General features: G+C 51.7%; 1 protein-coding gene across 1 annotated transcript in view; it reads left to right on the top strand.

Moving 5' to 3' along the window:
- Window positions 1–25391, top strand: part of LOC146816492 (uncharacterized) — a 401972-nt gene that overhangs the window by 320468 nt on the left and 56113 nt on the right. The window contains exon 14 of the mRNA XM_085609516.1: window positions 23037–23183. Within this exon, the coding sequence (XP_085465642.1) occupies window positions 23037–23183 (147 nt within the window). The remainder of the gene's footprint in view (window positions 1–23036; window positions 23184–25391) is intronic.

The raw sequence follows: 25391 nt of genomic DNA, 5'->3' as shown, positions 1-25391 counted from the left end.
GAATTAAACAAGCAGGAGTTCTGTGCGTGCGCTAAAAGGAAAAAAAGGACGCGAGTGTTGTGCACGCGTGCTACGGCAAAAGTGAAAGCAGGCTGGCGAGTGGTGTGCGATGTGTGCGCACCATGACGAGAGAGGAAAGCCAGATGGCGCCTCTGCTCGTCATTGTGCTCGTAACCGCACGCTCTATGCCAGCCAAAAAGCTGTGGTCGGCTTTTTAAAGCCCACACACTAAATGTCTCGCCAGAGCAGCGCATGCGCTGACTCAGGCGAGACCTAAAAAGGAAAGGGGAGAGGGGACATCCCTTCCTGGTGCCGCGGGAGTTCGCAAAAGGGGCTGACAGTATGTTGTTGACTCTCAGTCTGGCTGTGGGGTTTGTGTAGAGTAAATGTACTAATTTAATGAATTGCGTGCTAAAGCCCATTCTGGAAAGTATGGCGAATAAATATGACCATTCCAGTGATTCAAATGCCTTAGTGGCGTAAAGAAATGCCACGAGTGCCGGTAGGTGCGGATCTAGGTGATGCAAAGTGGTAAAGAAAGCACGCCGGTGTGAGCTGTGGATCTTCCAGGGATAAACCCCGATTGACCTGGTCTAACAATAATCGAGAGAAGAGTCTGGAGCCTGTTTGGAAGGAGTTTAGCAAGTATTTTGGTGTTTATGTTTAGGAGAGACAGGGGGCGATGGGAGTTGCACCGGTTAGCAGGCTTATCTGGTTTTAGATGAAATTATCACTGCTTCGCGCATAGATGGGGGTAGAACCCACTTCTCTATTGATTCCTGATATACTGCTATGAGGCGGGTGCTAATATAGCTGCATACGTTTTATAGAAAGAGACTTTCAGTTAGTCTAGTCCAGGAGCTTTGTCTCCTCGCCTGCTTTGTATGGCCTGAATTATGTCATCAGATGTGAAGGGCTCGTCTAGATATGTGTGGTGTGCACGGGGCCGTACTGGGAACAAAAAACGGTCCTGGCAAAGTGCTCGGCCGTCCTCCCGGAGACCGGGGGTGCGGCCAAGCACTTTGCCAGGGCCGGTTTCGGCTGATTTTGTTACAGGGGCCGATATTGCAGCTATGCTGCAAAAAACGGCCCTGTAACAAAACGGCCCCCCGGTGCATAAAACCGGCCCCAATCCTGGCGGCCCACCTGGGAAATGACCAGTGCCCACTACGGCCAGTCCGGCCCTGGGTGTGCATCGCCTAGCCAAACCATCTCGATCGAATCTAAGTATGCGCTCAGCTCTGAGCTTAAGCCATTGCCTCTAGAAGTGTAAAGGGTAGCATAGAATTGTGCTCAAGTGTGGCGCGTTGACCTCTAATAGGACTGGAGTTATCCTCTACCAGTTCAAATATATAGGATGAAGTCTGTGGGAGCTTAAGTATTGAAGCCAAGGTTCTACCGGAGCAGTCCCCCTCTCCGTAGCGCCTGGCCCTAGCATGTTTACCAATAAAGCAGGCTTCTCTATGCGCCTCTTCCTCGTACTTAGTGATTTTCCCACTAATGATTGCAGTGTGTTCTGGGTCACTGCTTTGAAAGTGTAAGAGTTCTGTGTGACGGATGTTTTGTTCTATTCGTTCCAATGTGTGCTTGTTAGAAGGCGACCTCAGAGGAGCCCGGAGGGGGCCCTGACTATCCTGAGACCAACCCTTGAGGTATCGTAGCCGGGCACTGGCGGGGGACTCCTCAGGGGAGGAATCTCGTATCTAGGATCGTACACTCGGCACCACACGACAAAGAGACACCACACCGGGAGTTCTTAAGAACAAATCTTTATCAGATCGGAGTCGTAGGATCTTTATGATCAGCACGGCAAGTATATACAAGTAGAGCACGGGCTCACAGAGTCTCGGGGGTAGGAGGTAGCGGGACAGTCTTTGGGGATATGGATCAAATGCAGGGGCGTACCCGGCACGCAGCTCACAATCCTCGAGCTGGGGGATACGCTTGTCGTCGTCGGGGTCCGGCGGGACCAGGAGCGTCTGTGGGAGCCGCGAGTCACTCAGCAGGGCTCAAGCACAAGTTCGGAGGTCTTACGATCTTTCGGGGAGCCGCGAGTCACTCAGCAGGGCTCAAGCACAAGTTCGGAGGTCTTACGATCTTTCGGGGAGCCGCGAGTCACTCAGCAGGGCTCAAGCACAAGTTCGGAGGTCTTACGTTCTTCAGGGAGCCGCAAGTCACTCAGCAGGGCTCAAGCACAAGTTCGGAGGTCTTACAATCTTCAGGGAGCCGCGAGTCACTCAGCAGGGCTCAGGTGTTTCCAAAGGCGAATCTGCCGGATAGTCCCAGAGCACCCCTTGTTGTAGGTCGACCCCTCTTTGATGTCCGGGGTCTGTGCAAGCAGGGGTCTTGTCACCTGGGGGTCGCTTGTCGGGGTTTCCTGCCATTGTCTTTTGATCCTTTCAGGGCCGGGTCGGGAGGAGTCCCAGACACCCAGCAGGCATGGAGCCAGCCCTCGGGGAGGCCGGAGGGCCGATCGAAACCCACCTTCCCAGGGGAGCTCAGAGGTGCGATGGAAACTGCTCCTCCCTCTCTCATCCCAATGGGAGCGCGAGGTCCTCCAGCCGGAGTGGCGCCTCTAGGCCAGGGTCGCGCTGGGGCCGGGCGGCCATCATGGTGCATGAAGTGGGCACGCGGGCCCGGTGTGTCCGAAAGGAGGAAGGCCACGGACGGGGGAGTCCGGTCAGGTGTGTGTGTGGTCTGGTGGGAAGGATCGGCTAGGCCGTGTGCTCGGGGGCTGCATGAGGTGCATGGGTCAGGTTATGTGGTGCGGGGACAGGGATGGCCATGCCACGAGGCCGGGTCTAACACGCGTCCCCCCCAGCTGAAAGCCGGAGAGAACTACCCATCTTCTTGGGGGTTCTCTTCGCTGAGGCGGAAGAACCGGGAGAGGCCATCGGCGTTGGCGTGGTGAAATCCATCCCCTGGAGGGAGATTGACCACCGCAGTAGTTTGGGGTTTTCTCCTCGCATCTGCATGAGCCATCGCAAGGGGCGATGGTCGGTTTGGACTTTGAAATGGGTGCCGAACAGATAGGGGCGTAACTTCTTGAGGGCCCAGACTACGGCGAACGCCTCGCGCTCGATGGTGCTCCATCTCTGTTCTCTGGGCAACAGCCTTCGGCTGAGGAAGGCTACGGGCTGGTCTAGGCCTTGGTCATTCACCTGGGACAGGACGGCCCCAATTCCATGCTCGGAGGCGTCCGTTTGTACCACAAACTCCTTGGAGTAGTCGGGGGCCTGGAGGACGGGGGCAGTGCACATGGCCGCTTTCAGGGCATCGAACGCCTCTTGGCAGGCAGAGGTCCACTGCACGTTCTTGGGTTGTTTCTTGGACGTGAGTTCCGTGAGGGGACTGACTAGGCTGCCGTTCCCCCGGATGAATCTCCGGTAGTAGCCCGTGAGGCCCAGAAAGGCTCGGACCTCCGTTTGGGTAGTGGGGGGTTCCCAGGCTAGAATGGCGTCGATCTTGGGCTGTAGAGGGGCGACCTGGCCGCTTCCGACCTGGTGCCCCAGGTAGACCACCGAACCTTGCCCAATCTGGCACTTGCTGGCTTTCACGGTGAGGCCTGCCTGGCGCAGGGCGGGTAGCACCCTCCGGAGGTGCTGGAGGTGCTCACTCCATTCGGAACTGAAAACTGCGATATCGTCTAGATAGGCAGCGCTGAACTTTTCCAGCCCGGCCAGGACTCTATTTACCAGTCGCTGGAAGGTGGCCGGGGCATTTTTCATCCCGAAGGGCATCACGCGACAGCGATAGTGCCCATCCGGGGTGGAGAAGGCGGACCGCTCCTTGGCTCTTTCTGTGAGCGCAATTTGCCAGTAGCCGCAGGTGAGATCGAAGGTGCTGAGGAACCGAGCAGCCCGAGTCGGTCAATGAGCTCGTCGGCTCGGGGAATGGGGTGGGCATCGGCTCGGGTGACCTCATTGAGTCCCCGGTAGTCTACGCAGAAGAGGAGTTCTGGGGCGACACCGGGGGCAGCTGCTTTCGGGACCAGGACCACGGGGCTGGCCCAGGGACTGTCTGAGGGTTCGATCACTCCCAAGGTCAACATCTTCGAGACCTCGGCTTGAATGCAGGACCGGACCCGATCAGGGACTCGGTAGGCTCGGTGTTTCACCGGTGGGCTGTCTCCGGTGTCCACGTCGTGGACACACCAGTCGGTGACTTGGGGGACTAGAGAGAATAGGTTGGAAAACTGCCCTAGGAGCTGGCGGCAATCCTCACGTTGCTGGGAAGTGAGGGATGGGGAGAGGATCACTCCCTCTACGGAGCCATCCTTCTCTTTGGTACACAGGAGATCAGGGACGGGATCTGACTCCTCTGCGGCCCCGTCATCGGTGGCCAGCAGGAGGCTCAGTTCCGTCCGCACAAAGTGAGGCTTGAGGCGGTTCACGTGGAGGACCCGTAGGGGATCCCGTGGTGACTGGACGTCCACCAAGTACGTGACCTGGCTCTTCCGCTCAATCACTTTAAAGGGCCCGGTCCATTTATCCTGGAGGGCGCAAGGTTTCACGGGGGCCATGACCCATACCTGCTGGCCCGGTTGGAACTCGACCAGAGTGGCATTCTGGTCGTACCAGCGCTTCATCTCTTCCTGGCTCGCCTCCAGGTTGGCCTCGGCCAGCTCTCGGAACTTCCTAGTCTGGTTTCGGAGGATCAGGACGTATCGGAACACATCTCGGGGGGGGCCTCGGGGCACCGCCTCCCACCCTTCCTTGACCAGGCTGAGGGGCCCCCGGACGCGGTGCCCGTAGAGTAACTCAAAGGGGCTGAACCCCAAGGATTTCTGGGGGACTTCCCGGTAGGCGAACAGGAGGCAGGGGAGCAGGACGTCCCACTTACGCCGGAGGGGCTCTTCCAGGCCCGCGATTATAATCGCTCTACCAGGCCATTCCCTTGGGGGTGGTACGGGGTGGTGAACTTATAGGACACTTCACATTGTTGCCACAGGGACGTCATGTATCTGGAGATGAAGTTCGTACCGCGATCGCTCACGACCTCGCGGGGAAAACCCATACGGGAAAAGATTCCCATCAACGCCCGGCCCACCACGGGGGTTGTGACGGTGCGTAGGAGTATGGCTTCAGGGTATCAGGTGGCATGATCCACCAGGACGAGGATAAAGCGGTGACCTTGGGAGGTTGGGGGGTCCAAGGGCCCCACGATGTCGATCCCGACCCGTTCAAAAGGGGTACTGACGACAGGGAAGGGTTGGAGGGGAGCCTTGCGCTTTCCTCTGCTCTTCCCACTAGCCTGGCACGTGGGACAGGACTTGCAGTGGGCTTCTACATCCGCTTTCATTCTGGGCCAGTAGAAGTGAGTCACGAGGTGACTGTAGGTTTTGTCCTGGCCCAAGTGGCCTGCGAGGGGGACGTTGTGGGCCAAGCCCAGGAGGAGGTCTCGGAAGCATAGGGGTACCACCAGCACCCGTGCGGATCCTAGCTCCACCGACTTCTGCTCGCTGTACAAAAGGTCATTCTCCCAATACACCCGGTGCGTTCCAGTTTGGTCGCCCGCGGCCTGGGCCTCTGCTTGTTGCCGGGGCCCGACCAGGGAAGGACAGGTAGCTTGCTCCCGGCAGAACTCCTCTCGGGAGGGGCCCCCCTCGTGGCGCCACTGGGCCAACTCGGGCAGATCGCCTAACTCGGTGACCTGTGCGGAGTCGGAAGGTGGGGGTTCGTCGCTGGCGACCGACCCTCCTTGTGGGGGGATGCGGGGACCCTCGGCGGGGACCATCCTCTTCTGTGGTCGGGGCGTCTTTGACTTCCCCAAGGGGGGTCAGTCGGGCTGCCATAGATCGGGTGGTGGCACACACCCACTCAGGGAGACCCATCATCTCTAGGTGGGTCTTGCACTCGACTTGTTTCCAGGGGGAACTTTCCAGGTCGTTCCCCAGGAGACAGTCGACTGGCTGGGAGGTTCTCACTGCGACTTTCAGTTTACCGACCACCCCTCCCCATTCAAAAGGCACCAGGGCTACCTTACACAGACTTTCCGTATTGGCAGCGGAAATTACCGGGCAAAAGACGTTGGGGAGGACCTGGTCTTCGTTGACTAAATGACTGAGGGCCCCGGTGTCACGAAGGGCCTCTACTTGGTGGCCATTGATCGTTACAAGCTGCCCATATTTCTTCGTGTTGTAGGGCAGGAGGCTTCCAGGGACCATTTCTCTATCTCCTAATGATACTAGGGCCAAGGCGGCGGGTTCCCACTCTATGGTCTCCTCAACCTCCTCCCCCAGTGCTACATTGGCTATCTGTCTAGCGGGGGGTGCTGTCGGGGTGATGTGTGGGGCCATGGGGCATTCAGGGTCGTTGGCGTAATGCCCGGGCTTCTGACAACGGAAACAAGTGATGGTCACCCGGTGCCCCCGTCTCACGGGGGGGCCGGATACAGCTGGTGGGGGTGCCGGGAAAGGCGGAGGTTTGTGGTTTCGGGGGACTGGACTGGGACTCTCTCTGCCCTCCCTGGTCCCCCCCCCTCTTTGGCGGGGTGGTCCCTGACTGGCTCGGGGGTACTCTCCTACGGGGCCCCGGGAGACCCAGGTGTTGGTCCAGCGATCCGCCTCGACAGCCAGCTTTCTCGGATCCGTGAGCTTGCTGTCGAGCAGATGCTGGCGCAGTTCCACAAACCAGTTCGCAGCCAGGTGTTCCCACAACATAAGGTCGGTTAGTTCTTCTAGGGTGGTTACCTTGCTGCCCTTGATCCACCCATCGAAGGCACGGCTGAAGAAGTTTATATACTCCACCCAGGTGGTGCCCGGGATCTTCCTGCAGTCCCGGAACCGCTGGCGGTACTTCTCAGGGGTGAGGCCGTACCTTGTGAGGAGGGCCTCTTTCATGTGGTTGTAGGAGGTCTGCATGGAGGTTGGTAGGTCGAGGAGGGTGTCTCTCCCTTCGCTCAGAAATCGTCCCCACAACCCGGCCCCCCAATCCTTCTGCGGGACCCGATGGGAGGTCATGGCGACCTCGTATGCCCTGAACCACTGTTGGATGTAATCGTTTTTGTAATATTCTTTGACCACATCCTTGGGAATGTGGACCTTCTGCTCCGCCGGGGAGGCCGCCTCTCGGTTTCCCGGGGGCTGCGCTTCTTCGCTTTTTGCTTTTAGCTCGATTTCCTTCAAGCTGCGTTCGTGCTCCAGTTGAAGTCTCCTTCCTTCGTGTTCCCGTTGGAGTTTCTTCTGTTCTAGTTCTCCTTGCACTCGCATCTGTTCCACTGCTAGCTTTTTCTCGGCTAATTTCAACTCGCCCTCGATTTTAAGTTTGGCCAATTCGAGTTTGTGATGGCGACTTCTTTCTCTGTCTGCGAGTTCCTCCGGGGATAGGCCCCCGTCTGGTACGAAGCTTCGCACCTGGTTGCTGCTGCGTTCTCCTTGGGAGGGTCCAGCTTCGTCGTGGGGCTCCACCGCTCCTTCTGGGCGGGGGGCTCCAGGATCCACCCAAGCTTTCAGTGCCTTCTGCATATCTTCTTTGGTGTTGAGACCAGTGGTAGCGATTTTTTTGTTCTTTGCAGAATTGCTTCGGTTCTCTGTGTGTGTACTCTTCCAGTTGTTCCGCCTGGAACACGGTACTGGTGTCGTTTTCTGTGGGAATCACGGCGTTTCCTTCTGCCATCTTTGTCGGTAGTGCGTCAGCCGTTCACGGTACGATCTCTAGATTATGCGCCCGAATCCCGTCGCTGCCACCAATGTTAAAAGGCGACCTCAGAGGAGCCCGGAGGGGGCCCTGACTATCCTGAGACCAACCCTCGAGGTATCTGGCGGGGGACTCCTCAGGGGAGGAATCTCGTATCTAGGATCGTACACTCGGCACCACACGACAAAGAGACACCACACCGGGAGTTCTTAAGAACAAATCTTTATCAGATCGGAGTCGTAGGATCTTTATGATCAGCACGGCAAGTATATACAAGTAGAGCACGGGCTCACAGAGTCTCGGGGGGTAGGAGGTAGCGGGACAGTCTTTGGGGATATGGATCAAATGCAGGGGCGTACCCGGCGCGCAGCTCACAATCCTCGAGCTGGGGGATACGCTTGTCGTCGTCGGGGTCCGGCGGGACCAGGAGCGTCTGTGGGAGCCGCGAGTCACTCAGCAGGGCTCAAGCACAAGTTCGGAGGTCTTACGATCTTTCGGGTAGCCACGAGTCACTCAGCAGGGCTCAAGCACAAGTTCGGAGGTCTTATGATCTTTCGGGGAGCCGCGAGTCACTCAGCAGGGCTCAAGCACAAGTTCGGAGGTCTTACGATCTTCAGGGAGCCGCGAGTCACTCAGCAGGGCTCAAGCACAAGTTCGGAGGTCTTACGATCTTCAGGGAGCCGCGAGTCACTCAGCAGGGCTCAGGTGTTTCCAAAGGCGAATCTGCCGGATAGTCCCAGAGCACCCCTTGTTATAGGTCGACCCCTCTTTGATGTCCGGGATCTGTGCAAGCAGGGGTCTTGTCACCTGGGGGTCGCTTGTCGGGGTTTCCTGCCATTGTCTTTTGATCCTTTCAGGGCCGGGTCGGGAGGAGTCCCAGACACCCAGCAGGAGTGGAGCCAGCCCTCGGGGAGGCCGGAGGGCCAATCAAAACCCACCTTACCAGGGGAGCTCAGAGGTGCGATGGAAACTGCTCCTCCCTCTCTCATCCCAATGGGAGCGCGATGTCCTCCAGCCGGAGTGGCGCCTCTAGGCCAGGGTCGCGCTGGGGCCGGGCGGCCATCATGGTGCATGAAGTGGGCCCGCGGGCCCGGTGTGGCCGAAAGGAGGAAGGTCACGGACTTGGGAGTCCGGTCGGGTATGTGTATGGTCTGGTGGGAAGGATCGGCTAGGCCGTGTGCTCGGGGCTGCATGAGGTGCGTGGGTCAGGTTATGTGGTGCGGCGACAGGGATGGCCATGCCACGAGGCCGGGTCTAACAGTGCTTGATCGATTTTCAGTATCCCCGATTTGTTTGGCTATGCATGATCCTCAGATTCCGGCCTTAAAGGCCTCCTAGAGCGTCAAGGGGGACGATAGCGATCCTTTATTGAGTGAGAAGTATTGTAGTATTACGCTGCGGATCTCCTCCTGAAATACTGTGCCATGCAGAGCGTTGGGGGGTAGGCGCCAGTTAAATGCATGAGGGGATGTGTTTGGTATTAACCAGCTGAGAAGGGCAGGTGCATCGTTGGAAAGAGTGGGTGACAGGTGTCGGGCATCTGTGGTCCAGGCCGCCACATCTCCCGTTGTCAGCCAAAAGTCCAATTTGGACCAGGCGTTATGATGTGATGAAATGCATGTACCTTCAGCTCTCTCTGGATGCCATTTGCGCCAGATGTCTATAATCTCCCACTTGCGAATTAAAGAGAGTAGCTTCTGGCGCACCCTAGAATGAAGACTGCAGGCGGCGTCAGACCAAGCCTGTGTGTCATGCTGTGAAAATGTGCTTTTCAATGAGTACACCGGTGCAGGGGTCACCCTTCTCTGTCCACGGGTCCTTAGACCAACAAAATAGAGATTGGCACTGAAGCTGGAATTCAAATAACAAGTTTATTAATCACTCATGAGTGGGACTAGGTCCACACAGCACTCTAAAGTGCTGACTGAGGTAGTACATTGAAATCGCAGAACACAGGCCTTAAATACAGCTTTTTCTGCACTTTTAAGCATGTGGATACAAATAGAAGGTACAGGCCTACACAGGAATAGTTACCGACAAACATGGGCAGATGGAAAACATTTAGTCAGCAAAGTGGGAGGGGGAGCAGGAGTGCTTATGGCAGCACTTAGAGATTGACAGTTGAGTCTGAGACTAGGTGTTCTGGCAGCTACAAACTCTTTAGCATGCATATTGCTTTTAGCTGAGTCAGGAAGTCAACTAAAATAGACAGCACAGGCAGGGAAAAAGACTAGCAGCAGAGGATGGGAGAATTACAAAGCCAACAAAATGGATGCCATAACTAAGATGGTTTCAGATTATGCTAACAGTAATTATTTCAGATTTCCACAGACGACCCTTTAGCATATGCTGAAGACATCTCCCTATGCTTTTGAGGGAGTTCGGAAAACATCGTGCACATCTATCTGCATTAATTCAGAAATTTCTTGGTCCATTGCCAAGTGAGCATTTACATTTGTGACATTTCGTTTAGTCGGTATACATGAGGTACAAGTACAAATACATAGGGAACAGTGCATTGGGCCACATTGAATACATAGGCAACAAGTAAAAAGAATAGCAAAAATTATGCATAGGGCTGACAATAGTTTCTAACCCCATACAGTAAACATCCAGTCAAAGTCCGAATCCTGGTGGATTTCAATGGCTATTTTGTGCTTCTGCTCATAAGGAAGAGTAAAGTAATGATGTTCAATGGGGACAGGAGTAGTAGCAGTCAGTAGATTTCGGACAGGAGCTACTTCCTCTACAATCTATGTTATTATAGCAACAGTTACAACAGTCAAGGTAAGTCCAGTAGCAATCCTTGTTCTTTTACTACAAACTCTTGCAACAGTTGGTTTGTTCTCCTTAGGCATATTTATTTCATCGACAAACAACAAAACATATGGTGCCCTAAGGTCCTGGGCAGGCGTTGACTAATAGACTACCCCCCCTTTTGTAGTCAGTCTTTAACCACCCAGGACTTCTTGGGTCACAGCTGATATCAAGATGTACCAGGAATCATGCGGGAAGACTTACTCAGATCCTTCAGGTGATGTGGCTTGTCCTTTCTCGGTGACCAGGATATCGCAGTGATCTGCCAATGTAGCTGGGCTCACTAGGTCTTGCAATACTTTGACAGTGTGTCGCGTGGACCCAGTTCTTCCGGTTCGTTACTCGTACTGCAGTCCTGGTAGCCAGCAGCACCTGCTCAGGGCCTCGCCATCTCGGTGCTAGGGAGCTGGTCCTCTTTAATGACTTTACGATCACAAAGTCACAAGGGCGCAAGCAGTGGCCCTCACCTGGCAACCTGTCTGGAAGAGTCTCCCAAACCTGTTGATAAATAGAAGACAAACTGTCAGTTAACTGAGACAAATAGTCATTCATCAATACATAGGGTACATCATGTATGGGGTGTGGCTTAGGAATCCCCCAAATATTAATTGGCCTTCCGAAAACCACCTTATACAGTGTGAGGCTAGATCATGTATGTGGTATTGATCTAATGGATAGCAATGCTAAAGGCAGTGCATCAGGCCATTTCAAAGATGTGGAAGCCTGTATCTTGGCCAATTTTAATTTCAGGGTAGAATTGTAAAGTTCCACTAGTCCTGCTGATTGTGGGTGAAAAGCAGCATGAAACTTCTGCTTAGTTCCCAACCCTTTCATGAGGTAGTCAACAACTTCCCCAATGAAATGGGGTCCATTGTCACTCGACAAAACTCTACAAATGCCAACTCGGGGAAAGAACTCCTTTAGGAGCACCTTTGCAGTAGAAAGAGCTGTATTATCTTTTGTAGCGTATGCCTCCACCCATTTACTAAAGGCACACACCACTACCAAGACATACTTCAGGTTGTTACAGCGCTCAAGCTGGGTGTAATCCATTTGCAGGACATCAAAAGGTGCAGTAGGTATTGCAAACCCTCCTGTTGGAGTTAGTGTTCCTTTTCCAGGATTATACTGAAGACTATTCAGACAGGACTGGACTATTTTCTTAGCCGTACTGATTATCTCTGGATGATCCCAAACTTGCATAAGTTGCTTTGCTATTGAAGATGCTCCAACATGTGCCGGCTCATGTGCCATGTGAATCATAGGGTGTAAATAGGCTGCGGGTAACTTCCATTTTGTCATTTCTTTATTCCTCCAACAGCCCTCATTAGACCATTGGTATAATTCATCAACAGAGGCAGATTGTTGCATGTCCAGGACCTCTTGCCTGGCATCATGCCAACGTTCAGCGTGGGATTTGACTACATACATAGATGTGGTACTTCGCTGCATAGCGGTCTCTCAAGCTGTGTGATTCGCAAAGGCATTGCCTGCTCCTATTTAATCGGTCACTTTCTTGTGTGCACTACATTTAACAATTGCTACTTCCTTAGGATAAGTCAAGGCAGTAAGGAGATTATGTACTAATTCCCCATGCACTATTTGTGTCCCATATGAAGTAAGAAAGCCCCTTTCTTTCCAGAGTTGTCCAAAATCATAAGCCACTCCAAAGGCGTATTAACTATCAGTGTAAATGTTAACAAGCAAATCTGTACTGAGCTCACATGCTCTTGCCAGTGCTATCAACTCAGCTGCTTGAGCTGACTTCTGTGGGGTGCGAGCCATCTCAACTACTGTCCGAAGTATTGTAATTGCATAAGCAGCAGATGTAGTACCATCCGGCAACTTCAGGCAGGATCCATCAACCCACAATTCCCCATCAACACTAGAAAGAGGTGTATCTTGTAGATCAACACGACCCTTTGTTTGTTCTTCATTAAGGGATATACAGTCATGTAACTCTTGTGACTGAGACGGAGTAACTGGAGGTGGCAATAATGTATCAGGATTCAGAGTCCAACATCCTTTCAACGTGATATGAGGGGCCAAACGTGTCAGTTCATATCCTGTCAAACGGGCACTAGTCAGATGCTGTGTTTTCGTTTTATTTAGCAAGGCATCGACTGAATGAGGTACTAACACAAACAATCTATGTGACAAGACTATTCACTCGCTCTGACTTATGTACACAGCTGCTGCCGCCATTGCTCGAAAACAACCAGGCAGCGCACGGGCATCTGGATTAAGGACAGCTTAGAAATATGCACGAGGACGTTGTTTATCACCGTGTGTCTGTGTTAAAACCGAGAGGGCACAACCTTCCCTCTCGTGTACATAGAGTGTGAAAGTCTTAGTGTAGTCTGGATTTCCTAATACTGGTGCAGAACAAAGTGCTTGACGTAGCTGTTGGAAGGCATTCTGGCATTCAGTAGTCCATGGGAGAGGCATCGGAGTGTCATTAGTCAAAAGGGCCAACAAGGGTTTAATAATGTACAACAAACTAGTGCCTGGCTATACATGCTAGGACTCTCTGTATACCCCTGTGGAGCTCTACAGAATCTGAATGATCTATTATTCAAAGTGAAGCCGAACATATAACGGCTGTCCGGGTGAATAGGTGTTGAAAAAAACGCATTTTTCAAATCCATTACACTAAATGTAGTGGCAGTAGGAGGAACCATAGTAAGAAGTGTCGTGATGTCAGAAACTACTGGATATTGGGGCACTACAATTTTGTTAACCTCCCGCAAATCAATAATAAATCTGTAAATTTTAGTATCAGTGTCTCTTTTCAAAATAGGAAGAATAGGGCTTTTATAAATGTTATAAGGGACATCTTCCACAATCCCCAACGTAATCAAATCCTGAACAATGTGCATCAATGTTTCTTCGCCTTCCCGAAATATTTTATATTGGGGCAATCGAGGTAATGAAGGCACCTTCCTTCACTTGAATATGCACTGGTGGAATAACCAATTGTCCCACATCAGTATCTGATGTAGCCCATAAAGTACTAGGTAACGATGCCAAAGCAATATCTTTTTTAATGAGACAAGACCTCCCAACCATTGGATAATTATCATTTAAGATAACACGCACACCTTCTGGGGAACGACGTATTGTAGCACGAAAATGTTTAAGCATATCGATAACCACAATGTTATCTGGCGTGGTAGGGGAAAGCAAAAGTGGACATGCTGCAGTAAATTTATCAAGACTAAATGCAAGTGGCTGTGACCGTAGGCTAGATGTAGGTGTCTCATCGAATCCTATCGATGTTATCATTGTGCCAGACAGGGGAGCCCTAGGAACCAATTTTTTAGACCGAGCACTACGAGTAGCTCCTGTATCAACCAGAAACCGATCAGTAGAGCCCAAGACATTTGCATCAACATAAGGACCTTTCTGATCTACTGGGACCGCAACCGGTTCCTTACCCCATCCTAGGCATTCCTATGCATAATCAGAATCCCCAAGACCATCAGCTGAATAATCTGACATTTGATATTGATTCCATCTGTCAAAAGTATTAGAATAATTTGGCCCATGCTCAACTGCCTCAAACCTGGGACTATTTCCTATTCCTCCCCTATTTCCTCTACCCCGTTGATACTGCTGACCTCGCAAAAGGGGGCACTCAAAACGCCAATGTTGATCAAGAGAAAGGGGGTGCACCAGGGAGATACATCGCACGTCCACCTCTTCCACCACCTCTAAATGGTGGACCATAGACTTGAGCCAACATAACTTTAGTCTTTAAATCCCCAACCTTCTTATCTCCTTGCCTTTTGCTTCCAATTCCTGACGCTCATAATACTGGGCCATGGTCAAAAGGGAAACTGGGGAAGACTTAGTCCATGAACTCTCGCTGGCCTTAAGGCGTCTAGCTATTTCTGGCAACATGTTAGCGAAACATTTGTCGACGAACAGATGTTTACCCTTTTCATCTGTCAATGACTACCCACTAAAGTCATGGAATGTCTCTTCAAATCGTGTAAAGAAATCAGAAACTGACTCATCCACTTTCTGTTTACAAGACGCTAACGTTGTCCAATCTATTTTTTTAGGGGGTATGAGAGTTTTTAACTTGGTTACAATAGCTTTGGGAAGATCGAATATCTCCTGTTGTGTTTTCTGTGCAGGCTCTCTAGCCACATCTATTTCTTCTAAATGCACCCATGTATCACCATATGCTACATTATCATCTATTTTCCTAATTGTTCTCCACATATCAGGGGGCAAAATAAGCCCAAAAAACAGATCCATATCTGGCAAGGTCATAGTGCAGGAGCTAATGGCGCCTTCCACTTCTTCATAGAAAGCTGCTGGATTTTTCCGCTGATCGGGCAAAGCAGCTTTAAGAGCCATAACATCTGCTCCACTCCAAGGAGTATAGACCCAATTATAGACAAAATATCCCTTTGCAGCATCTGAATCTTTATTAGCACTTGTTCCCGCACCCTTTGGAGGAACATACAAAGGCCCAGCATCACGCATCGGTTTTACAGTAACCACAGTATCACTAAGGTCATTATCTGTCCCCAAAACTTCTTCTTTTTGCACTGGGGTCTGAACTGTTTGTGCAGTTTTAACTTGACTAGCTGATTTTTGCTCCTCTCCTAATTAAATCAGGTATATTTGAAAAAAGAAAAGTTCCATCATTTAATGGTTTATAATCAGAATTGATATCAGTGGGCTCTTAAGTTTTTAGAAACGTTTCTAAAACCAAGTATTACCTCCCAGATAAACTTCTCTGCAAAATATAACTGCTCTAAATCCTTCCTCTGCTGGCTCATCGCTACAGGGTCTGGAGCATAAGTAGTCCCATGAGCTTCTTTGCGAGCAGTGGATCTGAAGGTGGCTTTTTCATCAACAGTCAAAGTAGAGCGAGTCTGCCGCCCATCTTGCTTATATAAGTCTTTATCATCTAAAGAAAAATGTTCTTCTTCAGAAAGATCATCCTCGGGGGCAGAGGGAAATTTATATGAGGGCGGAGGTTGATCTAACAAGATGGAATCATCCTGAGGTTTATTAAGTATGGGATAAATGGGGCTCTTAACAGGGTACTGGCCAGTTACCTCTAAACGACGCTCCTTTTCCTCTGTTTCTTTTATTGCTTTCATCTCTTTCGTTTTTTAATTCGAACGCTTTTTGATATATCGTTTTTCGCTGTTCTTTTTCTGCTATAACTTGTTCTTTCCTCACTCTCTCTTGCACTTCTTTCTCCCACATTCGTACACAATCAAACATATCTTTTCGCTTAAACAAACACTGCTCTACATACTGAATCTTTTTAAAATCAAATGACCCATTCACTGGCCATCGTAGATCAGGATCTTTTTTGTATATTTGTTCCACTGTGTACTATAAATTATGGAAGAAATACCGTATTTAATGTACATATGCCTATTAGGTGTCTGCTCTGGGGGAGCCGGCTGACTTCTTTCTAAATCCATTTTGGTACCACCAAGACAGCAACACAACCTACGGAGTGTGCTAGGAACAGGCATGCTACCAAGTTTTTGTAAAATATTACATCTCCAAAATATTCAAAAGTAGAGAAAAGGGGCGTGGCTTGGCAGGCCAGCATTGCGGACATTAGCTGAGTGCGCTCCGTTCAGCCCCGCACTGATCCTTCATTTATCCTGCCTCATCAGCGTTTTTTGTGGTCCTTGGATTGTCCCGCGATCACTGCCAGCGGAACCTTGCCCCCTGAGCCGTATTTGGGTCCACTAACGGTCTCGTGGGCGGCAGTGCAGTACTCGGCGGCCTGCGAGGGACGAGGCCATAGTCGCAGCCGCGGACTCCCCTGGATCTTTCTGCCGCATTATCCGGCCACTGCGGCGGCCGCGGAGGGGAGGTGACTGGCGGCTGTCGGAGCCTCGGCTGAGGCTTGTGGTGCGGGGCGCGCCCCGAACAGTCAGCGGTCCTGCGGCCCCCGGCCAGGAGAATTGACGCAGTCTCGAGTGGAGGAGACTTCCAGAGGGCGAGACGCGGCTGGCTGGCTGCCATTTTGACATCTTGCCTCCGGCCAGAGTGGTTCCCAGTGGAGAGGAGGCCTCCTGGTGTGGCTGGAGTGGCTGCTCGGCGGGTGCCCAACAAGCGAGTACCGTTGTCCTGCCTGGGGGGTGGTACGGTGCCTCCCACCCCCCATTCACCCTCCCCCTCCCCTTTGACCCCCCCCCCCTCCCCTTTGTTAGAGGGTATGGATCTCTTGGGGGTTTGGTGGTCTTATCGGGCACAGGGGAGAACCAGGTGCAGGTGGTAGTGAAACCCTGCCGGTTGGGCACGTCGGGCGGTCCACAGTGCCCCCCCCTTCTTTTCAGCCCTCTACAGACTGTCCAGTTACTTCGTCCGGCTATCGGACGGACAGCGAGAGTTCTTGGGGTTGTGGCAATCTACCGGACATTGCAGCGACGTCGGCGGCCAGGTCGGGTTGCAGTGGGGTGCGTTGCGGGCGAAAGACGGCTTGGGAGGCGGCCGGCCCAAACTACACCGGTAGTGAGGCCCCAACCTCCATCTGAACAGCCTCAGATTTCCGGCGGGGGTAGTGATTGGGCCGTTATGACTAGAGACAAAACCGGCGGTGGCTCCTCTAAACAGAGTACCAGGGACAAATTCACGGGCCGGGGGCTCCGGTGGCGTAGCCCGGGGGTCTCAAAATCCTGTAGCGGATAATGCGGCCCTCCTAGCCGCCATTATGCAATCTAGAGACACCTTGGAAGCCAAGATCGGGGCGGTCGGCTCCGACTTGATGCTCCTGCGTCTGGACCTGAGAAAGGCGGTGCCTGCATCACAGAGACAGAGAGAAGGATCTCGGGCGTGGAGGATGTGGTTGCCACACTTCAGCAGAAAGCAGCGTCACTGGAGGCCACCCAACAGGGCCTAGCATTGAGAGTGGAAGACGCGGAGGGGAGAGCGCGACGCAATGACCTGCGGTTTGTTGGTTTTCCGGAGGACTGCCAGAAGGGGAAAATGGAACGATTTCTCATGGACTGGCTCGAGAGTTGGCGCCCCGCTGGGGAACTCTCAACTTGCTTTGTTGTGGAACGTGCACATAGGGCTCCGATGCAGAAGTCCCCCACCCCCCCCGGGCGCGCGTCCACGGCCCGTCATCGCCAAGCTTCTCAATTACCACGACAGGGACGTTATCCTGAAACAAGCCCGAGCTAAGGATCCCTTGCTGTTTAATAATTCATGCATCTTAATTTTCCCGGACTACGCTAAATTGGTGCCGCAGTGGCAGCAGTCGTTCCTGGCCGCTAAGGCCCGCCTCCGTGAACTTAAGCTCCCTTATGCTCTGCTTTATCCGGCCCGGCTGAGTGTAGTATACCGGTTCCACACACACTTCTTTGACACGCTAGAGGAGGTGTTTCACTGGACAGATGAAACTGTGCGGCTATGTCCTCGCACTCCCCCGGGAAGGGAATCGGACTCCTCCTCTGGTGAGCCCGCCCAGAACCAGCATGGGCCGCAGGGAGAGGGGGCAGACGAACCAAGTCCAGACGCCGCTTGCGATCTGTGGGTCCCGCGGCTTGGAAGGGCTCTGTGTCTCGCTCACACGTCTCAGCGGACTGACACCAGGATGCCCATGTCGCTTTCAGACCTTGAGAACCTTATAGAGGCCGATGGGGCATGTGTGGGAGCCAGTCTCTCCGTGGAAGGAGAGGGTGCCACTAGACAATGGGCTGTGATTTGGGGTTTTGTTGGTGGGTGAGGGGTGGGACCTCCTGTTGGGGTCAGCCTGCTCTGCCTGCCGTGACAGGTACTTCATTGTTTTGGATGTACAGGGTGGGGGGAGGTGTTGTGGGGTTGTGGTTTTTGGAGGAGGGGGGGGTTTGTGGGGTTGTTGCACTGTCTACATGTGTTCTGGACTCTTTTTTATGTCTTCTGGAGGATTTTTGCTGCTGATCTGGTACTGTATAGGTTCTGCACGGAGTAGGAATGGCAGTTAGTTCACGGGAGACCCCAGGTCTTATTAGGGTTCTTAGCTGGAATGTTCAGGGGCGCTGGACAAGATCAAACGTGGGCAATTTTGAAGTCAGCTAAGCGAGTTCATGCAGATGTGTTATTGTTGCTAGAGACCCACCTCATGGGGACTAAGGCAGTATGTTTCCAGCACTTCGGATTTCTACAGGTCTTTCATTCCGAGTTTGTGAGAGGTTCTAGAGGGGTTGCTATCTTAATACATCGGAGGGTTGCCTACACGCATGTTAAAACCTGGGGAGATCTGCAGGGCAGGTACCTGCTCATACAAGGTACGGTAGGGGGTGAGACCTTGGTGTTGGGGAGTGTCTATGCCCCCCCGCCCTTTTCCTGGGGGTTGGCGGAAAAGACCCAGACCCTGTGGTCCGATATCCCTGAGGGCCTCGCGGTGGTGGGAGGTGATTGGAATGATGTGATGGATATGGCCAGGGATAGATGGAAGTCGGGGGGGGGGGTTTATTTGAATCCCGTCATCCTACCAAGCTGCATTCCTTAGTGACGAGTCTTGATTGGGTTGACCCATGGCGCAGGCTACATGGTAATACACAGGGCTATACGTATCTTTTGGCAGTTCATGGTTCCTTCTCCCGCCTGGATTATTTGTTCATCCCACAGGTTTTTGACAGCAGAGTGGTGGCGGCTGAAATACTCCCGCGGGGGCTCCCTGATCACTCCCCAGTGGCACTCACTATACGAGCAGGGGGGGCCGGTGGCCCATTCCGATGGCGTCTCCCGGTCAGGAATTTTCAGAAGGAGGACTACAGGGTACGAATGGGAGATGCCCTAGATCAATATTTGGCTATTAACGTGGGCTCGGTCTTGAGGGCAGAGTCTCTCTGGGAGGCCTTGAAGCCCACTAATCGGGGGGTGGACATCTCATTTTGTGCCGCGGCTCGAAGACAGCGTAGGGTGGCCCTGGTTCGAGCAGAGGCAGTTATTCTTGAGTTGGAGATGCGCGCCAGGGAGGAGGGCGGGCGGCTTGCTTGACATCGGCTGCTGCTAGCAGGATTATTCTCATATCCTCTTGGATGAGGCTCGTCAAGCCTGGCTTGCTACTCGTAGTAGGATTTACCAGTGGGGCGACAAATCTGGTAAAATGCTGCTCCAATTGTGTCCCGGTTCGCTTCGCCCCCAGGCCCTCTCGGGGGTGGTGGGGTTGGATGGACTCCCTGTGCTATCGCGAGTAGTTTTGCAGATTTTTTTTATTTTTTTTTTATTCCTCATTTACTGCCATGGTTCCAGACTACTGAGAGCCTACTGCATGGGTAGCAAGAACTGCGGGTGCACTGCTGCGCTGGCACAGTCAATACTGGAAGGGAAGTAGATGAGAGATCAAATACAAGAGCCCTACAGCTGCCACGGGCACCCTAACAGTTCAACCCATGTTAGCCAGCTGACAGAAATTAACCAATTTTATGGTTATACATGCCGCTGCCGATGGTGTGCGCGACCTGGGCAAAAGGAAGGGTGACCATCGAAAAAAAAAAAAAAAGAAAGAAAGAAAAAAAAAGCAGCAAGATAGTACAATGGCTGAATAATCATCGGAGCTGGGGGGAAATAAATAAATAAATAACAACCCCAGCGAGTTCAGGGAGACCCTCCAACAACTTCCAAAAGTTTCTCCTGTCATGATTACTGGCCCTAGCTATGTCTAGTTTAGAAATCTGAAGCAAGGATCTGTGCCACTCATACAACGATGGTGCGGTGGGTTCTTTCCAGCGTTTGCAGATTTCTCTACGAGCCACCAGCATTGCATAAAATAATAGGTTACCAGCCATAGACTGTGTAGAGTCTACCCTTCCGAAGATTACTAGTTTCAGGTCTATTACTATCAGGCGTCCCAGCCTAGCCGAGAGTTTACTACTAATTGCGTCCCAAAATGGAGTTAAGTGAGGACACTCCAAAAACATGTGTGAGTCAGCAGCCTCCATAAGTCCACATCTCGGGCAAGCCACCGGACCTCCTGCAGCAAATTTCGAGAGCCTTTGTGGGGAATAGTAAGCCCTATGTAGTGTAAACAAGTGGTTCCTGCGTAGCCAAGCTGGTTTCACTAATTCCCACAACAGTTTACAGGACATCAACCAGAGATCAGCAACGTTGGAGTCAGGTATCAAGGAACTCCACAGCTGTTCTGGGAGATCAAAGTCGCCATCCATTTCATCCATTATTAGAGAGTACCATAGCGAGACCTCTTTTTTTACAGGAGGCTGATCAACTAAAAGGGATTCCAGGTAGCTTCCTCCCCCTAGAACGGACTTATTAGGTCGTGTGGGTCGTGTTGTTGCTGCTTGGGCCCAACTTACTATTTGTACATATTTAAATCTTGAGAGATTGGGCCCAACTTTACGAACTAAGTCCTCCCATGGGATCAAAGTACCTTCCACAAAAAGATCCCCCCAGACAGCTATCCCAGATTCACTGAGTGGTACTGCAAGTGCATCACTTAGCCAGTTTGGCGCCTCTGGAAGATCCCATAAAGGTGCTCTACTGGAGTAATACCCTAGTTTAGTGCAGGATTTTATTTTTGCCCAAGTTCTTGCCGGGCCCTGTCAGATCTTCAACTTCACCTTTTTAAAAAATTTGGGGTCTCCAAACTTAAACAGAAAACCTGATTGCCCAGCTCCTTCACCCTTCAACAAAGTAGCAAACAAATTACCAGTCCCTACGCCTGAAGGTGTTTTTAACAGCATACGGGAATGGGAAAGCTGAAATGCCCAGGCATAAACCTGTAAATCGGGCCCTGCCATGCCCCCCTTCTCTCTTCGACGCCTTATCTTTTTCCAAGCTATCCTTGGGTTTTTGTTGCACCAGATAAAGGAACTTATCTCACTCTGAAGTTTATCCAACAAAGAAGGTTCAAAATAAAGAGGAATTGTATTAAACAAAAAGGAAATTTTAGGAAGAATGGACATTTTCACAAGATTAACTCTACCAATTACAGTGAGGGGAAGGTGTATCCATGCTCTCATCAGTTTACGGCATTCTTTTGCGATCCTAGCAAAGTTGCAGAATATTATGCTCAGTTGTATGCCCCTGCGGAGTGCCTTTCGGTGGAGGTCATTGATCGTTTTTTGGATGATCTCCCTCCAAGGGCACTCTCGGATGCAGTTCGGGGGGACTTAGAGGGCCCGCTTACTGACTAGGAGCTGGGGACAGCCCTGGGAGATCTTAATTCTGGCAAGGCCCCAGGCCCTAATGGCTTTCCATGTTAATTCTTTAAAAAATATTTTTTGCAGCTGGGCCACACTATCGCAGGGTGGTGGAGGAGGCTAGGGACCGGGGGCATCTGCCCAGTGATTGGCGACACGCGGAGATAGTAGTCTTTCATAAGCCCGGCAGACCACCGAAACACCCTGCCTCGTACCGCCCTATCTCCCTCCTGAACGTCGAGGCCAAGATATTGGCCAAGGCTCTGGCAAACCATCTCCACCCTCATATAGCTTTGCCACCAGGGAGGGGTGTCCATTATCCCCATACCTTTTTGCCTTAGCAATGGAGCCCCTGGCTGCCTGGGTTCGGATGGACGCTCAGGTGTCCAGGTTTGAGTGGGCGCACGGCCTGTCCGATCGCATCGCCCTCTATGCCGTCGATGTTTTGTTCTTCCTTACCGATCTGGAACGAACGGGGCCGCGGCTGTTGCGTATCATGCAGGTTTTCGGGGGAACCTCCGGGTTATACATGAACCCCCAGAAGTCCACTTTGGGGGTACTGGGAGTTTGGCTTCTGGGCGTCGTTTGTACGGGTGGCACAAGGGGGCATGAAATATGTGGGGGTGTACCTATCTGATTCTCCCGCTACGGCCTGGGAGCGTAATCTTGCACCTGTATGGGAGCGGGTGCGTGAGGGCATTAAGATCTGGTCCCACATGCCCCTGTCCATCTACGGCTGGTTGACCATTTTCAAGATGGTGTCGCTCCCGCGCCTCTTGTATCAATTACAAAATGATCCCTATCCGATTTCCCCCACAGTAGCTTCGACAGGTGAATTTGGTTCTGTGACAGTTTCTTTGGGAGGGTGGCGCGGTTAGGGTGGCTGTCCGGACGTGCTTCCTCTCTACGTATTGTCGGTGGTTGGCAACCTTCGATATTTGGTCCTACTATGCTGCATCGCATCTACTTGTCCTTAACGCCACTCCACTCCCTGCACACTATTCTTTACTCTGCCCCATTGAGGCGTCCTCTTCCGCCTGCCACGCGGATTGTGTTTCAGATTTGGAGGCAGGCATTGCAAAAGATGGGCTAGTGGAACAGATTGACGAAGGAGACCCCGCTGTGGCACAACGGTCGTTTTCCCCAATTGTTTGGTCTCTCTGGATTCCGCGATTGGGATAACATCGGGATATCTACTCTGGGAGATGTTAAGCGCGGCACGGTATTGAAATCCTTCCAAGACATCCAGACGGCGTTTCAGATGCCAAAGACTCAGTTTTTAAAATATTTACAGTTTAGGCATGCCATTGCTCCCAGCCTGGAGGGCCTGGACTCACTGCCGGAGTTTAGTCCGGTGGAAGCAAAGATCTTTACGGGGGACCTTCTTGATCACAAGATCTCCAAAATCAATCAATCTCTCATTATGTATTGTTCCCCCTCTTTGCAGCGACTGCGGGAGGCCTGGGAGGGTGATGTGGGCCAGGTAGAGGAGGAGGACTGGACAGAAGCTTTGGCTTCCCCACGTGAGGCGGTGATTGCAGTGCGCCTGCGACTAATTCAATTTAAATACCTTCACCGGGTGTACTTTATCAGGGTTAGACTATGGAGGGCGGGCTTGGTGGCTTCCCCGGAGTGTCTCCGATGCGGGCATGAGGAGGGGACCCTAATACATACCATATGACCCTGCACAGCGCTGGCTCGCTTCTGGAGGGGGGTGCTAGCTTGTCTCTCTGAGGTATTGGCGTGGGTGCTTCCACACTCACCGAAACTAGTTCTCCTCCATGTGATGGAAGGGATCGGGGCAACATCTATAAGCGACATCTCCTGCTCCTAGGCTTCACATTAGCAAATAGAGATCTAGCTAGAGCCTGGAAGGTGGTGGTTGCCCCATCGGTCTTGACCTGGAAAAATGGCCTAGACTTTAGTATGGGCCTCAAACTCCCCATCTTTGAGGCTAGAGGGTGCCCTAGGAAGCACTATAAGATCTGGAGGCGCTGGGCTGATTACCGAGGTTTGGAGTTGGAGCCGTCGAGGGGGGACCGGGGTCGGTACCCAGAGTAGCCAGTTGCCCTCTCCTGCTCATTGCATTCCCCTACATGTGGCTCACAATGCCTCAATTGATGATGGTACTGTGGCTTTTGAGCTCTTGTGTGGACTGATAGCAGCCTGGGTCAGATATATGTAGTTCCGGACTATGGAGACGGTGCACTGGGGGTTGGGGAGGGAGGTGGGGGGTTGGTTGGTTAAAGAAATTGATTTTATTTGCATTGCCTTTTATATTCTCCGATTTTTCATTATGCAAAATGGTCAAAGTCATTGTATTTAGTGTCTCTCATGCGGCAGTTATCTCTGGGATTCAGAGGTCTGCATTATACGTGCTATTTTGACAAATAAAATCTATTTAAAAAACTTTTTTTTTAAAGTAGAGAAAAATCTCCACATTACCTGCCTTTATCTTTTGCAAAGGATAAATCAAACAAACAAAACCAGAATCTTGGCCAAGAGTGCTGCTTCAGCGACCTTACCAAACCATAGTCTCCAACTTCCAACTGTTAAGCTCTTGGTCGATCTAATGGTCACTGAAAGAAAAGAAAAAACACCAAAGGATACCTCAGTCGGGACCGGACAACACCTTGAGGGTCAAATCGAGAAAACTGGAAAAATCACTTCGGCTCCAAAGACAAAGGTCTCCTCATGCAAGACTTCTCCTCAGCAAAATTGCACTCTCCCGTCAAGACCACTCCTTTGGACGGCCGCTTCTCCGATGAGGACCCACGTGTCGGGCGCCAACTGTGGAAATGTGCTTTTCAATGAGCATACCGGTGCAGGGGCCACCCTTCTCTGTCCACGGGTCCTTAGACCAACAAAATAGAGATTGACACTGAAGCTGGAATTCAAATAAGTTTATTACTCACTCAAGTGCTCCCTGAGGTAGTACATTGAAGTCATAGAACACAGGCCTTATATACAGCTTTTTCTGAACAGGTAAGCATATGGATACATATAGAAGGTACAGGCCTACACAGGAATAATTACCGACAAACCTGAGCAGATGGGAAATCACTTAGTCAGCAAAGTGGGAGGGGAGCAGGAGTGCTTATGGCAGCACTAAGAGATTGACAGTTGAGTCTGAGACCAGGTTTTCTGGCAGCTACAAACTCTTTAGCATGCATTTTGCTTTTAGCTGAGTCAGGAAGTCAACTACAATAGACAGCACAGGCATGGAAAAAGACGAGCAGCAGAGGATGGGAGAACTACAAAGCCAACAAAATGGATGCCATAACCAAGATGGTTTCAGCTTATGCTAACAGTAATTATTTCAGATTTTCACAATGCAGAATGGCATTGAAGTCGCCCTCCCACATTAGGGTATCGCTTTCCATCAGGGAGATCTTGGACCAGACCGTGTCGAAGAAGCCAGGGTCATCCGTATTGGGCCCGTAGACTGCTGCCAGAGTGATGGGTGTTGTGTCTACTGTGCCACTAATAATGCTGTATCTACCCTCAGAATCAATTGAGGTGCTGGAAGTGGTCCACCCTAATCCACGTGGTATCAGTATAGCTACTCCTCGTGAAAAGTTAGAATAGACTGACGAGTATAGCTCACCCCAGTATCTATTATGTTGTTTGGGTCTGTCGTGTTCTGAAGGTGCGTTTCTTGTAGAAAGCATATGTCTATCTTATGCCTAATTAAATATGAGTGGATGAGGCGTGTTTTCCTGTGGTCGTTAAGCTCTGTAATGTTCCAAATGAGAAAGGTAACCGAGGTCATTAGTATGGATGTCGGACTGACCCATTACGG

This window comes from Triturus cristatus, chromosome 6 (assembly GCF_964204655.1).
Source record: "Triturus cristatus chromosome 6, aTriCri1.1, whole genome shotgun sequence".
NCBI lineage: Eukaryota > Metazoa > Chordata > Amphibia > Caudata > Salamandridae > Triturus > Triturus cristatus.
The sequence above is the reverse complement of the archived record's forward strand: the minus strand, read 5'-3'. Positions and strand labels throughout refer to the sequence as shown.